Below are 13049 nucleotides of genomic sequence, written 5' to 3'. Positions count from 1 at the left end.
TGAGCGTAAGCGTGGGTAGGTGGTGGTGATGGCGGAGTGGGCTGGAGAGATGGATTGTGGGTAATCTGTGCTACCTGGCTTGGCGTCGGCGGCACTGTCGGACAGACCCTTCACGGTGGTCTTGAGAAGGAGGCGGGGGCTGGAGCCGGGCGACATCACACACTGCCTCCGCTGGTTCCGCTGCTGCTGTTGCTTCAGTGCCTGTACACACGCACGCACGCACGCATACGAACAGACACACACATGCGCACGCATGAACGCAAACACACGCGAACACACACACACACGTGAACACACACACACACACATACATTATTATGCACAGTGAAGATTTTATAAGCAGGCACACATTCACACAAATCTTGCACACAGACATTCAACTTCCCAACAACTTCCTTAACAGGCAATAATATTACACATATTCATATTCATATTACTCATATTCATGCAAGTTTACCATACCGTGAGGTCTGACCTAGCTACCTGGCCAACTGTACTGTCTAACTGGAGTGACGACAAAGCATTGGCGAATAGGCACAGACACGGTTTGAAAAACAACGGGTTGTTCCCATCAACAATCTTCCGATGTCTCATTGATCGGGGCCAGAGTAAGTATTCATATTTATTCTCACATTTAGTCTGGTTTGTCAGGCTAGCTCCCCACCCCTAACCCTAATCCTAACCCTAGCCCTAACACTCATGGGTCAGCTGCAGAGGAGCAGGGCCACCTAGCCTGCTTGAGGGCCTTCTTGCTGTGCTTGAAGAGCCTAACCCTAACCCTGACCCTGACCCTAACCCTGACCCTGACCCTAACCCTGACCCTGACCCTGACCCTAACCTAACCCTGACCCTGACCCTGACCCTAACCCTGACCCTGACCCTGAGCCTAACCTAACCCTGACCCTAACCCTGACCCTAACCCTAACCCTGACCCTAACCTAACCCTGACCCTAACCCTAACCCTGACCCTGACCCAACCCTAACCCTAACCCTAACCCAGACCCTGACCCTGACCCAGATGAGAGCAGCGCCACCTCACCTGCTTAAGGGCCTTCTTGCTGTGCTTCTGAGAGGGCGAGATGAGCTTGCTGGAGGGGACGGAGGGGGAGGAGCAGCGAGACTGTGGCGAGGAGGGCTGGGACTTCAGCTTGGCCGGCACTGCAGGAAACACACACACACAGACACACACACACACAGACACACACACACACACACACACACACACACACACGCACACACACACACACACACACACTTAGCTGACACTTTTATACAAAGCGAAATGCAAGTGATTTAGGTACAGTGCGTTGGTTACAGTCCCCGGAGCAATGTGGGTGCAATGAAGCAATGAAGTGCCATGCTCAAAGGGCACTTCACCCATTATCTACTGGTTAGAACATTTAGAACACCAGACCCCACACAACACCAACAAGACTCAACTAAAAACGTGCTGGAGACACAGCTGTACATATTCACAAAAAACAAACTGTGTTCATATATCTGTACCCAAAGAAAAAAAAAGTATATAACTAATTTTGAAATTTTTGAAAGTCTGCACAATTTTGCTTCCATGACTAAATATTTTGAACAAAGATGCATGAACAGAAAACCAATCACTCTGTAACAGGGGCCTTCAGACACTCATAGTCATACTCCAGACTGCAAACTGCCATGTGTAATGTAAATGTCACAAGAGTGTCATTGCACACTGTAAATGCCACAAGACTGTCATATCAAGTCAATTCATCTGTTCAAGACATCCTACTCCATTTTCATTGTAACTACAGTAAATCGTCATATTTGCATTGTTAATATCATAGATCCATGTGAACTGTCTAATTGACCCATCATGCCAAGTCAGATCGTCCGTTTTTTTTTCAGTTGCCCAAATACTGAAAATAACCGTCTGTACATGCCATCTTTCCAATCACTTGAGGCAGTGCAGTTAGTCATTTTATTCACTTTATTCTCTATCCTGTTGCTGCTATGCACCTGGGCTACTTCAGGGACTTGCCCAAGTTTATGTATAGTTGTCAGTAATTTAGTAGTAGATTTATGTTAGTTTTATTGTACATATTTTCTTCTTTTTATGAATTATGTGTGCACTGTATGGTGAAGTTCTAAATCTCATTGTATTTGCATAGTAAAGGGTTGCTATTCTATTCTATACTATTCAATTCAATTCAATTCAATTCAAATTCAAATTCAAATTCAATTCAATTCTATTCTATTCTTCTCTATGATATTCTATTCTATTCTATTCTATTCTATTCTATTCTATTCTATTCTATTCTATTCTATTCTTGCATAAACCTCACTCCCTCAATCTTATCTAGCACACTTGAGCATTGCTGAGACTGCAGACGCTCCAGTGACCCATAAAGCGATCTATGGTGTTTCTGTCTGGCACCGAACACACTGCTATATTATAACCCAGGTGACAGGCAGCCATATGCTGACTAGGTGCAAAAGAATATAACGCACAACATCAAAATGGGACCTGGCTGGCATACACATGAACTATCAAATTACAGGGCCCCATGATGCAGACAATACAGTAGCCTAAAACAGTCTGCATGCATAAATGCTTGATTTTATACACGTGTAGCCATGCCAAGTGAGTCAGACACATGATTTTGATCATTTGGATGGGTAAGCGAATACTTTTGGTAATATAGTGTACATACATACATACGTATGCAGCATACATTAACATTAGGCTTACAAATCCACTTCGAAATGCCTCTTACAATGGCTTCTGTATATTATTTCAGCAAAGTTTAGCACAAAAAAAGTCACTGAAATCATATAAAACAAATCAAAGAATCATTAAAAACTTACAGGAAGATATTAGAGGTGCTTGCCTCACACGACTAGCTAGTTCCTGGTCCTTGCGAGGCCTCTGTCTCTTTTTGTTCTCCATTGAGATTCGGTTTGAACAATCAGCAAACACTTCTTAGTGGCAACCTCTCACAAAACAACCGTGCACCTTCGACTGAAATGCATTCCTTTACATTCTCTCTCTTGCCTGCCTGCTTTTTTTTAAACAAGAGCTCAAACTCAGTTAAAAACAACGTAACAGTTCAGTTTTGCCAGTTTGCTGAAACATTTGACTGCTCCGTTTTGCAGATGAGGAAGTTGCCACACAGTGCTTCAACTGAAAATATGAAGTGTTTCCTGTTTGCATGATTCTGAGGTGACAAAAGAGTGACAGTAAAGTGGGGGAAGTGAGTGAGCCTTGCTCTACCACCGCGGCTGAGGCCCACCTCTGACACGGGCCTGAAGCTTTGGGGAGGCCCCCCAACTCTTAAGCGCAGATTAGACCTCTGCAACTGCGCACATCAATTGTCGCTTGGGTCTGGTCGCAAACCAGCTTTGCATTTATGCAGCTGCACCCGAGGTCTCATGTTGCGAGCCACATTTGAAATAGCGTGAATAGCGTGGTAGCGCACAGACACAGGACGGACGAACTCAGAGGCTATGCGTCGGAAGCATAAATTAGGCTTCAGGGTGCAAATTCTAGCTCCTAGCTCTAGCGTCCTCCCATCCTCTCCTCTGACCACCGGCCTCGTGATGCAAGGCACAACACTTGTCATCGATTAAGATTTTATTAGATTTTATCTTGCAAAAATGTAGAGAAAATTCAGATGTTATTCTCTCATTTGCAATCAGTATATTGAAGAGGGGGGGGGGGGGCACAAAAGCTGCTCTGTGTAGCTTGACTTCGGGGAAACCTTGAGTGCTCGTTTTCCACACAACATTAAAAAGGAACCCTGTGTGAGATTTTTAGTTGTTTATTTCCAGAATTCATGCTGCCCATTCACTAATGTTACCTTTTTCATAAATACTTACCACCACCATCAAATTCTAAGTATTCATTATGACTGGAAAAATTGCACTTTTCATACATGAAAAGGGGGATCTTCTCCATGGTCCGCCATTTTGAATTTCCAAAAATAGTCATTTTTAGCAGCAAAAATGACTCTACTTGGACCATACTAGAAAATATTTGTTTATTACTCTTTTTTTTTACTTTCATGTAAAGATCAAATTTGGGAATATGCAGCACAGTTTCAATGAGCAGCATAGTTGCAGTACCTTTTTTGACCATTTCCTGCACAGTGTCCGTTTAAGCACTGACAAGTGCATATGGAAGTGTGTCTTGTTCTGTGTTTTATTGGGCATACTATGCGTGTGTGTATCTGTGTTTACATGAGTATTTGCAAATGTGAAATGTGTGTGTATCCAGCATGGATCCAGCATGGTCCAAAATCACAAACATCAGTGTGTGACCTCACCAATACAATTTTGGAAGAATGGTCAAAAAATCCTATAAACACATGGGTCAAAGGCATGCAAAATGGTATTGCCATTCAGTGTAACAGATGCCTTCTGCTGACTGCAACTGTAAAAAACATGACTCTTTTTATTTATTTATTGTTACAGGGAATTCATGAAGGCCTCGGCTGTCATCCATTCACTTGAAACAATTTAAAGATCATGTTTTTTTGCAGTTACAGTCGGCGGAAGGTGTCCGTAAGACTGAATGACAAAGACGTTTTTGACCCACACTCCTCAACCTTGTAGTCAGTGTGTGTGTGTGTGTGTGTGTGTGTGTGTGTGTGTGTGTGTGTGTGTGTGTGTGTGTGTGTGTGTGTGTGTGTGTGTGTGTGTGTGTGTGTACGCGCGTGTGTACGCGCGTGTGTGTACGCGCGTGTGTGTACGCGCGTGTGTGTACGCGCGCGTGTGTGTACGCGCGCGTGTGTGTACGCGCGCGTGTGTGTACGCGCGTGTGTGTGTACGCGCGTGTGTGTACGCGCGTGTGTGTACGCGCGTGTGTGTGTACGCGCGTGTGTGTGTACGCGCGTGTGTGTACGCGCGTGTGTGTACGCACGTGCGTGTACGCGCGTGAGTATATGCAAGTGTGTGTGTGTGTGTGTGTGTGTGTGTGTGTGTGTGTGTGTGTGTGTGTGTGTGTGTGTGTGTCCTTACCTCTCCTCCTCCATCGGCCCCTCCTGGCCTCCTTAGTGTTGGTACTGCCGCTGTTCTCCGTGCTGCGGCTGTCAGACAGGTTATCGCTGCTGTCCTCAGAGCCTTCCTCAGACAACTCCTTCACCACGTCCGCTATGTCTTTCTGCTCCGCACACACAGGCAACCCACATTACACATACGAGTACTGTGATTGTTTATGATTGTTTACATTTATTGCCATTTCAGCAGCTATGGCTATAGTATGGCCAATACAGATAGAAAAAGCATCACATCACATTTACAAAACTAACAACCATATAAATAGAGGTGAAATACGTTTTTTAACATCAATACATTCTAAAAAGTTCAAAACCTTTAAAGGTGGGCCCAGTATCTTTCTTAAAAAACTGCTCATACAAGTACTGTACTTAAACATGACTCTTAAACAGCTGCAAAAGCATGCACATTAAATGAATCGCTCTTCAAATCAAGTACATTTATGAATGACTGTAACGTCACAAGTCATAACCACGTACCATAATATTATCAATACAAAATGGATAACTACAAATGCACTCAAGAGTGCAGACCTCTGCCAAGGATGCTGTTTAATAGAACATTTGACTGTGCTACACCCCAATTTTTTCAAGTCTTTCTGCTTTGTTATTGTGGAATCTCAAAATTCACTCCATCACGCAATGGTGAAGAATTTTTTTTTGTAAATCCTGGATCTGCATCTTGATCCGGATCACCATCAAAATGTAATCACTTGTTCCCTTTGTCATTTCCAACAACTCCAGAACATTTCTGCAGACAGACAGACAAACAAATGCAACCAAAAACATAACCTCCTTGGTGGAGGTAATAAAATAATAAAAAAGGTACAGATATTTTTGTTTTCTCTCTGAATAATATTGCAGCAATTGGATGACTCACTTTGAGTGTGTAGACTCCCATCCTGCCAGGCACCTTATAGAAGATGCCCTCCTCCCCTCGGGAGTTAGTGTGCAGCATTGCATTCAGACAGGCCAGGGGCGACGTCCCACTAGGAGAGGAGAGAGGAGAAGGAATTATTATTAGACCACACAGTCACACATATACCCAATGTCACACATAATACACACGCACGCACGCACACATACATACACAAACACACAAAGGAGGATTAACAAGTGTCTTGATATTATTCAACACAATAGGACTGAACAGTCAAACCTTAAACACACATGCACGCGCACGCACGCACACGCACACACACACACACACACACACACACACACACACACACACACACACACACACACACACACACACACACACACACACACACACACACACACACACACACACACACACACACACACACAACCATAGTGGTCCAGAACAGCTGAGTTGCTTCAGCAAACACATGCAATCCTCAACAGGATGTGATGTCATATTAATGCATCCACAGAAAGGGGTCTTTTTTCGAGTCTCAGCAAGGCCTGAGTTCAACAGGGGACTCGTGACGTTTAGGGTTACCATACGCTCTGAACTCTTGTGGGTTAGCCGTGGCTAAGATTAGTGTGTGCTCCTCACTGTTTTTGACTGTGTATGCACATCGAACACGAAACTCAACTCACACGGGTCATTTTACACCAAAACACAAAGAGCCCAACAGATCATGTAATTCATTAAAACCCTACAATTTCCGTATTTGCAAAATTGCAATGCAATTTGTGTAACTGTATTGCCTATTTATGAAACACCTACCAAACACGTCCTTTTCAATCTGATGCACCTACAGTATGAGGTTAAACACCACTATCATACCATCAAACATGAGGCCTTCGTGACAAAGATCATTTTCTAATGAAATAAATTTGGCGGTTTTAAAATGACTCAGAGTCACTGCCCTGAAAAAAAAAAATCCACAGCATGAACTGAAAGGCTCCAGGTACTTTGGCATTGAAATAACCACATATGTCAGTCAACCAAGAACAGGGCCAAGCAGGAAAGGTGAAGGAATATTACAGTGGCGTTAACACACAGGGGTAAAAAACACACAGGATGTCTACTAGGGCAACTGGGAGGGTGGACATCAGAGAGGTTGTCAATGGGTTCATTCATGATGAAGCAGTGACGCTTTTGCTAGGCAGCCCACATGCACACTTTGCAAGTTTGATGCATCCTGGTAAGAATTTTCTAACCAGAATGCATCGAACTGACAAAGTGCCCATGCGCGCTGCCTAGCAAAAGCATCACTGCTTCATCATGAAGGAACCCAATGTCACGAATCACGACACACACGGTCCATTACCGAAGTGGCTTGTTTCTTTCAGCAACAGCCAGGTGGAGGGAGGGATGGAAGAGGGGGGGTGGGGGGCGCTAGAGAGGTGGTAGGGTAACACTTTACAGTACTTAAAGTCCATTCTATAGTGTATTATGAGCGTATTTGGTCACAATGCATTATGGCTACACTCATGATGCTTCATGATGTATTATGTCAACAGTTATAACTATATGTCTACCTTATCATACGTTATAAATACAAGGGTGTTATTTATTTATTTATTTATCTATTTATATTTATTATAAGGGTTTATAAGCTATATGTATAGCTAAAAGTGTTGATATAATACATCATGAAGCATTGTGACTGTAGCCATAATGCATTGTGACTAATTATGATCCACATTATAAATCATCATAAATACGCTCATAATGCACTATAGAATAGGCTTTAGTGAAGTGTCACCGGTGGTAGTTCTGTGACTAACTGCACTAGAGCTCCATGGACATGCTGCTGCCTGATCTGAAGACAGGCGGTTAAGGGGCCGGGCATGCACAAGGTACACTGGAGAAGTGTTAGTCCAGGTAAGGGGGAGTTTGACAGAATAAAGAGTTGGAACAGACTAACGTTCAAGTCTTACCTTCTGGAAAAACAATGCAGACAATGAACCCACGCAAAAAAAAAAGAAAATAAATCAATGAAACAAAAGACAGAGATGCGATAATTAGAGCTGGATGAAAGTATCTCATCTACTTCCTATCTAGAAACTAGATAAATTAAAAACTAAAAAAAGAACCAAAATGTGATGCACAAGAACATGCTCCTAATAAAGACCACACAAAGTAACGATGCGAGAAAACAATCGGTCCGGCTCTTGCCTACGGTGCATTTCTCAAAACCATAGTTGCTAACTATGTTAGCTACTTTGCTGTTGGTTGGCAATGCAATTTCCCATTGCCAACCACCCAACTGTTGCTAACTGGCTAAAAACTACGCTTTCGAGAAATGCACCCCTGGTTTTCGGGTCTAAATCTCCAGCACGTCTACATACATCTAACACAGGGATGGGCAACTTTCATGATAAGGAGGGCCACATTTTTTCCATCGAAGCGCCATATGACCACAAATCTGATTCTAACTTGCAAAGTTTGAGGTTCAGTTCGTTGCTCACTGACAGCAAATATTGTTTGGAAGGAACAGGAGAATTCTCTATCGGCCAACAGTAGGATTACAATGGATTAATTAAGTAGTGTTTTTGTTTTTAAATAGTCTTTTAAAAATAATGCTTTATCCACGGGCCACAAAGGGTGAGGAAACGGGCCACAAGTGGCCCCCGGGCCTCCAGTTGCCCATCCCTGATCTAACATCATAACATCTCACCTGATCTCCTTGAGCCGTTCTCTCTGGATGACCTGCAGGATCTCCTTGTGGCTCATGGGAGTGTTGGGGTACTTTTCCAGCACCTGAGAGAAAAAAGGATCATATATTATAGCGGCGTCAACAATAATCGATTCGGCAACGCATCGCAATGCGGGGCAGGACAATTCAATAATCGATTCGGCAAGAGCCATAATCGATGCAGCATCTTTTTTCAAGTTTCAATTACTTCTGTGGGTATTTCCCGAGCAAAATAACGTTTAATTAAATAATAATTACAGCACTTCAAAGCAATAAAAACGGCAAGACTGATACAGACTGAAACAGCCAACAAAATGTTGTTCAGTATCTGACTGCTTGTATGGCCTCATGACTGATGAAAAAATTGCCTTTGCTTTTAGTAGAAAATGTAATGCATTGCAATGCATTGTAGAATCGAATTTAATTGAATCGTGAGGTCAGTGCCAATGCACACCGCTAATATATTACACTACATTACATCACATTACATTGCGCTTAGCTGACAAAGCCACTAAAGGCTCTTTTCCACTGCCAGCTTTCTGGTAGACCTAAAGCTTGACACAGCGCGACTCGGCTGCCACTTTTTGCTTTTCGAATAGGCACGACACAGCTCAATCGTAAAGCAAAAAGTGACAGACGAGTCGCGCTGTTTCTAGCTAATAGGCCTACCAGAAAAGCGGCATTGGAAAAGAGGCATAACAGTCATTTACTAGGTACAGGGTACTGCATACAGTCCCTGGGCCTGGAGCAATGTGGGATTAGGTGCCTGGTTAGTTGAGGTGCCTTGTTAGAAAGTTAGGTACCTAACCTCAACTATGGATGGCATGGTATTCAAACCTCCATCCTATCCAAGACCCACTGTCTGGCTCCAACTATTAGGGCTATTAGATATCATCATCATCCGGTTTCCATTATAACTCTTATAATTGGTAAATCATCTAAATGCTAGACTGTGAATTTGAAAGGATGAAGTCTTGCAAGTCAATCAGGTCTGGCAAAGAAACTAGAAGTTTCATATCATGGCTTGAGCTGGGCAGCTTAATGTCAAGTTCAACTGGATTTTCTTTTGTATCATCATCTTTCCAAAATAACACTGCTGCTTTGTGACTGTTGGCTCTCGAGAATGCGTAAGCATGTGCACAACACTACGTATGACGTTGAATGTTAAAACAAAAGAAGGGCATTAGAAGGGCTACAGTATCACGCAGCAATGAGGATGAGGTCTGTGCTTGCATGAAGTCACCAAATGAATCATCAGTCATCAATCTTGCCAGTCCATCTGTGTGTGTGTGTGTGTGTGTGTGTGTGTGTGTGTGTGTGTGTGTGTGTGTGTGTGTGTGTGTGGGTCCATCCTGGGAATACATTAGCCATACAGTGACATCGCCAATGACTCATTTCCTTGAAACGTGTGTGTGTGTGTGTGTGTGTGTGTGTGTGTGTGTGTGTGTGTGTGTGTGTGTGTGTGTGTGTGTGTGTGTGTGTGCCTGCGTGTTAGAAGGACTCAGTGATTGGTCCACTATCTGTCAACCAAGTTTTGAAAAAGCCTGTGTTGAGATGAATGAAAGAGATTGCCTGATGAAGGTCTAGTACCGAAACGTTGTTTATTAAAGAAAGAGCAGCGAAATGGTCAGTGTGCGGGAGTTTCTTTAAGTTGTTGCTGAGTGACCCATGGTGCCATCTCCGACGCACCTGCCAGCTGAGGTGTGCGAAAAAAGTCGAAGTTTAACGTAGAAGGCCTCAGTAACCTTTGATGCAAGTTTCATTTCTCTGGAAAAAAAATAATCCTTTAACCCTTGTCAATATAGCAACAGGTGGCATAAGGGGTAGCCTTCTATGCTTCCTGGACACAGAAAAAGTTTGGTTGAGGTGCTCTTTGGATAGGGAAAAACCAATGACACAGACAGCATAGAGAATATGTACAGGTCGGTGGGAAAAACTGAAGATACAAAAATTGAAGGAAATCCAAGGCACTTTCCTTTAGAAAAGGTTTACAAGCATTTGTTGTGATGGCTTGGTGACACTAGACATTTAAAAACCCCAAACGCGTTTTTTCTTGCACTGCTATTATACATTGTTTATTGTTCATGCGTTTTATGTAAGGGTTAACGTTCGGCGAGAAGGTCGCTACCGTGGAATAGCAGCACGACAGAGAGAATCTTTAGACCCCGACGCGGAGCGGAGGGGTCTTGTTCTCTCTGAAGTGCTGCTATTCCACAAAGCGACCGACTCGCCGAAAGTTAACCCGCTTATTATATGGATATACTTAAATGATTCACACATGCGGGGACATTTCTTTAGACCTATTTAATGTTAAGATTGTTGCTGCGCAAAACAAAACAATGCCGTTGTGGAACACCGCTAGGCAACAGCTAGGTAGGCTAGCCGGACAACAGGTGTTGTCTATCACAGCAGCTGATTAGAGTGACAAAAGACCGGACCCCCTGCGGAGTGATATGAAACATTCGCTTTAATACAAGCCAGTGGCTTTAGCAGTGAACGTCTTGTTGCCATTGACAGCGGTAGCCAGGACAACGGGTGCTGTCTATCACAGCAGCTGATTAGAGTCTTGTTGAAAAGTCGCTTTAGCAGTGAAAAGTCTTGTTGCCATTGACAGCGGTCTGTTATAGACCAACCCGTCCGTTATCGAAAAATAACAGACGTCCGAACGTTGGGGAGCCCCGTTGAAATGAATGGAGCATTCGACAGATGACGTCACAACCATATAATAAGTGTTGTTACATGTTTATGTATAATGGCGCGAATATGGAAACAGGCATGGCATGCACATACACAGTCTAGTCCTACAAAAACTCAATTTCTACCAGAAATCTGAGCCTACGTACGTTCTTACTACAAACTGCAGAGTAGAGACGGCCTGATTATTATGCGGTCATCACCACCGCTTCCATCAGGAGAGAAAAGTTTGATATTATCCCATCCTTTCCTTGAACAGACAAATATGTGACTCTTATCATTAGCCCTCCCTTATCGATGAGGCGATCGGGTTGTGTATGTTATTGAAGAATCACGAGAAATGAGTAGCATAATTTACACGGCACGTGCTGGAATATGGAGGTAAGCCTTGTAAACAGTCTGAAACTGTTTGATGTCTTGAGAAACCTCAACTAGAAAGTCGTTGATAATTAAACAAGTTGATGATGATGTGGGGTAACTTAATGGCTATGTAACATACTTTTTAAACACGTATTGCCTCTTAAGGTAGAATATTTATAGCACCATCCACGACCTAATTGTTCAATATTCTGTGTTTCTGTAAGAATCATACCAGACCAATGTTATGGAGCTGTCTCTCTGTAGCCTGTTTGACAGCTAGCTCGCTAGCAGCTAAGCATTTTGTGAAAGTAGCTATCTGAACACCCTTCGGTTAAAGCGATCAATACAACTTAAGTTCCTGAACGGGTATTACTACGTTGGAGTTAAACCTTGTTGGGTGAAGGATTGACAACTTAGTTGCATCATGTTTATGTTAACTAGCGCCATATCCCAAACTGGCTAAAGCAGCTAGCCAAGCTTAGCTAGCCATCCCATGTAACTTGCTTGGGTGTTGAGAACAGACGTCATGCGCTTAGCTAATACCAGCTAGGCTAGCTAATACGTTTTGGCGCTGTCGTTAGTAAATGGGGGTAGACAGTTTGTATGGAAAAGTTAAAAGTCTTTACTGACAGGGCAAAGGAAATACACAGGTTCCGTGTAATAACATGTTAATAACACATGATGAAACCCATGACATATCAAAATGAGCGGTTGCACCAACAAACAGGCCCCGCGCTTCATGCGCAATAGACAGTCTACACTAGCGGGTCATGAACTCATAAACACAGTTGTACGAGTGGAAGCGCAGGGAGACAATCAAAACAAACGCTTCATAGTATCAAAAACGTACCGTTTTAGCTGCTTCTGCCCATGTCCGCCCCTTCTTCTTCCTCTGTTTCTCCCTCATGTTTGCGGTCGGTGCGGAGTGTCGACCGATTATAAGTGCGTCTTGTTGCTTTAGTAGAAATGTTGCTTTAGTTTACCGTGCAAGAGCCACCATTTCTGCCATATTGGGTTTTACTGTACAACGATGGTCATGTGATTGACCCCTAAGGAGACGTCATCTTACTGTATAACAACAACGATGGGGCAAAGTGGGCTGTTTTGGGTCGTCTGTTCTTGTCTTTATCCTCAGTTGACATGAAATTATTTACCCACATCGACAAAAGAAACAATATATGCTATGGATCGCAATAATGGGGCTACAAAAAGATCTACCACGTAGGCCTACACTATTATACTATTATAATAAGATCAAATGAGATGCAGAAAAAAAGACATTCTGTCTTTTACAAAATAGAAAGTATTATTCAATTATTATAAATATTTCTACACTGCATTTGCTGTAATGAAT

General features: G+C 43.1%; 1 protein-coding gene across 4 annotated transcripts in view; it reads right to left on the bottom strand.

Moving 5' to 3' along the window:
• Nucleotides 1–12702, bottom strand: part of asxl2 (ASXL transcriptional regulator 2) — a 26689-nt gene extending 13987 nt beyond the window's left edge. For 2 of the 4 annotated variants that reach the window (XM_063184245.1, XM_063184246.1), the window contains exons 1-6: nt 12546–12702; nt 8624–8706; nt 5908–6016; nt 4993–5134; nt 1040–1158; nt 1–201 (exon numbers count right to left, since the gene is read on the bottom strand). The exon at nt 1–201 is cut by the window's left edge and continues 22 nt beyond it. In XM_063184245.1, the coding sequence (XP_063040315.1) occupies nt 1–201; nt 1040–1158; nt 4993–5134; nt 5908–6016; nt 8624–8706; nt 12546–12602 (711 nt within the window). In that variant the 5' untranslated portion in view covers nt 12603–12702. Of the gene's footprint in view, nt 202–733; nt 751–1039; nt 1159–2841; nt 3444–4992; nt 5135–5907; nt 6017–8623; nt 8707–12545 lie in introns of those variants that run through there. The other 2 variants (XM_063184247.1, XM_063184248.1) reach the window with 2 other exon arrangements.
• Nucleotides 12703–13049: the final 347 nt, after the last annotated feature.

Source organism: Engraulis encrasicolus, chromosome 19, assembly GCF_034702125.1.
Source record: "Engraulis encrasicolus isolate BLACKSEA-1 chromosome 19, IST_EnEncr_1.0, whole genome shotgun sequence".
NCBI classification, from domain to species: Eukaryota; Metazoa; Chordata; class Actinopteri; order Clupeiformes; family Engraulidae; genus Engraulis; species Engraulis encrasicolus.
This window is presented reverse-complemented; position numbering and strand designations above follow the sequence as displayed.